The 2,712-nt window shown below is 54.6% G+C and overlaps 1 protein-coding gene across 1 annotated transcript in view; it reads right to left on the bottom strand.

The window, feature by feature from the left end:
• The window catches only part of UXS1 (UDP-glucuronate decarboxylase 1), a 94,801-nt gene that overhangs the window by 18,050 nt on the left and 74,039 nt on the right, over positions 1-2,712 (bottom strand). Inside the window, exon 10 of the mRNA XM_027769242.1 lies at positions 1,177-1,296. Coding sequence (XP_027625043.1) covers positions 1,177-1,296 — 120 coding nt within the window. The remainder of the gene's footprint in view (positions 1-1,176; positions 1,297-2,712) is intronic.

Raw genomic sequence — 2,712 nt, forward strand, 5'->3', positions numbered from 1 at the left:
CGTTGGGTCCATCCTTCCCTGCCACCCAGGACTGGCTGACGCTGAGGTGGATCGCAGTACAGGGACCCTGTCAGGGTGCGGCTGTCTCTTTTTCTCTTTCTCAAACTAAATAAATGAATAAGATTTAAAAAGAGGGACCAGCAGATGGCATAATGGTTATGTCACTGGGTTCCTACAACGTCAACCGTGGTTTGAGTCCCAGACCTGGCAGCTTAAAACTCACACTGGGCAAGTAGCTGCGCTGGTAGCAGAACTGTGAGCACACCCCGAAGGGGGTAGGGCCTGGAGACCAGTGACTAAGTGTGGTGGCTCCAGTCCCAAACGGGACATCACTATCTGGCCACACAACCTCTCCGCTCCCACCGCTTCATCTGCAAAACGGGGATCTGCTGTCATTAATGAATGCTTGCACCTGCTGGACGGTCGCGAACAATGGATGAGTAGCGAATAGGGGCCGGCTGCGTCAGTTGTTCAGTGAACACACACACACACATACATGTATATTTGGTTACAATTTTCTCCCTAAGATTCTCCGAGTAACAGGACTCTTACCTACTCTGGATTCCCACATAAGGACTCCAGAAGAGCAGAAACAGGCAGACAACCGGAAGAGGAGCAGGAAAGGCGGGAAAGAGGCAGGAGGAGAGCAGTGAGGACCCAGCAAACCCACAACCTCTGGCCCTGCAGCAGGGACACTCCTGCCCAGAGGTGGGCCAAGACCCAGCAGCCCATTCTATCCCCACAGGCAGCACCTGAGGGCGTGAGCAGTCATCTGCACAACACGGACCCCAGACCCAGCCCGCAGGGCCCTCCGCCAGGCTCCAGAGGCCTCCCTGTATGACAGCGCCCAGCAGAGAAGGGAGCTGGGCACCTGCCAGTCGGGCCAAGCTGAGTGTGCACATCTGGCCCAGGTGAACCCTCCTGCTTCCTCCCCAGACCTGTGCAGCACCTCGGTCCGAGGGACACTGAGGTCGGGCACACCCTGGCCGCAGGCAGCAGGCTGAGAGCCAGAGCATCAGGGCAGGTGTTGGCAGGCTGGTGGGTGCTGACAGGCAGGCCCTGGGGCATGGCAGCGCGGACGAGGCCTGCAGCCCACGTGCTCTGAACAGCTGTGGGCTCGCAGGCCCTGGTGACCTAGGGACCCCATGCAGCCCGGGTCACCGAGGCGGCACCTACCGTGAGCGGTTCTCCCTGGAGGGCCTGCAGGATGAAGTTGCTGACCACCCTCCCGTCGTTCATGTGCATGCGCGGCCCGAATGTGTTGAAGATCCTCGCCACGCGCACCTCCACGCCTTCCTGGGGAGAGAGGGAGCCGTCAGGCACGCGCTGCCCTCAGGGCCGCCGGGAACTGTCCTGCTGCTCTTTCCTAAGTGTCGCTCTGGTTCGAGACCGCCCTGAGGCCCACAGCGTGATGCCAGAGGAGGCCAGGGTTCCGGAGAGCACCGAACCCCCAGCACCAACGTTCTGGAGGAGCAGCGGGACGGTGAGGGGAAGGTGTTCACACAGTCCACCTCTCCCCAACCCTGTGAATACCTGTTTTCCCAAGTAGGAAAACGCCACGAATACTCACTTAGTCTCTGCCCCAGAATGTATTGTGCAAATTTCTCTCTCTACAGATTTAAATGTGAGTGAATATTTGATAACTGATAAGCAGGGAAACAAGGAGGAAAACAGAGAGCTGCCGTCCACGGCACCCCGGTCTGTCCTACTAAGGACTCTCTGGCCCCGTCACGGTAACACGTGCACGCTGATGCTGCTAGCAGGCTAAGCCTATGTGGAAGGCCAGGGTTCGAGCCCTGGACCACCCTAAAAGGCGGGCACAGTGGCATGTAGTCCAAGCTACTCCAGAGGCTAAGGCAGGAGAATCATGACAGACCCTGCCTAAGAGAAAAAAAAAAAAAAAACTAATCTGTTTTAATGAAAAACTCATACACTGTAATGCCCACTATAAGTTACCAGCTAATCACTTGGAAAAGATAAAAATATTGTCTGACATGGTCACCTCCCTTATTCACTTCCGTCTCTATTTAGTTTTATTTTGTTTTAGATTTTTGCGATATGGAGTGTGCATTTGCCAGAGACAGAGACAGAGAGAAAGGGAAAGTGAGAAATCACCCCCCCAGGGGAGATGGCCATGCCCCAATCCCTTTCCCTCCATTCTCCTCTTGGGATTTTGGGTATGCACACATGTGCCCAGTATGTTTTTCAAGCTGCCGGATCCAGGACTCAAACCACAGAGTTGGCTATGTGAGATCCAGGACCCTAATCACCATGCCACTTGCTGGCATCCTATGTTTTTTTGTTTGTTTCTATTTTTACTAAGATAAACACACATTACTTTTGTAACCTGCAAAAGCGTGCTTTCATATATCTAGTCGGTAAAGTATATTTAAACCACAAAGCCTCCTTTGAACAGTCTTGCTTACTCATCAATCGCCCAGACCACTGTGCCATGGATGTCTCTCTCCCAAACTCCGAGTCAGCAGATGTTTACAGCATGCATGTTTCACGGAAGATGTGTATTTCTGAGTATCCGCAGGCCGCCGGGTCACGCCTGCCAGCGACCCTGTTGGGCCAGCGCCTTCGCGAGGCCGAGAGGTGACAAACACTAGTGCTCTGGCTGTCCCAGCTGGACCGGGGCCTGAGAAGTGAGAGAACTCCCCTAGAGCAGAAGAATCCTCTGTGCGGTCACTGGACCGCCTCTGTTTGCTT

The sequence above is a fragment of the Tupaia chinensis genome, unplaced genomic scaffold (genome assembly GCF_000334495.1).
Source record: "Tupaia chinensis unplaced genomic scaffold, TupChi_1.0 Scaffold149090_1, whole genome shotgun sequence".
NCBI classification, from domain to species: Eukaryota; Metazoa; Chordata; class Mammalia; order Scandentia; family Tupaiidae; genus Tupaia; species Tupaia belangeri.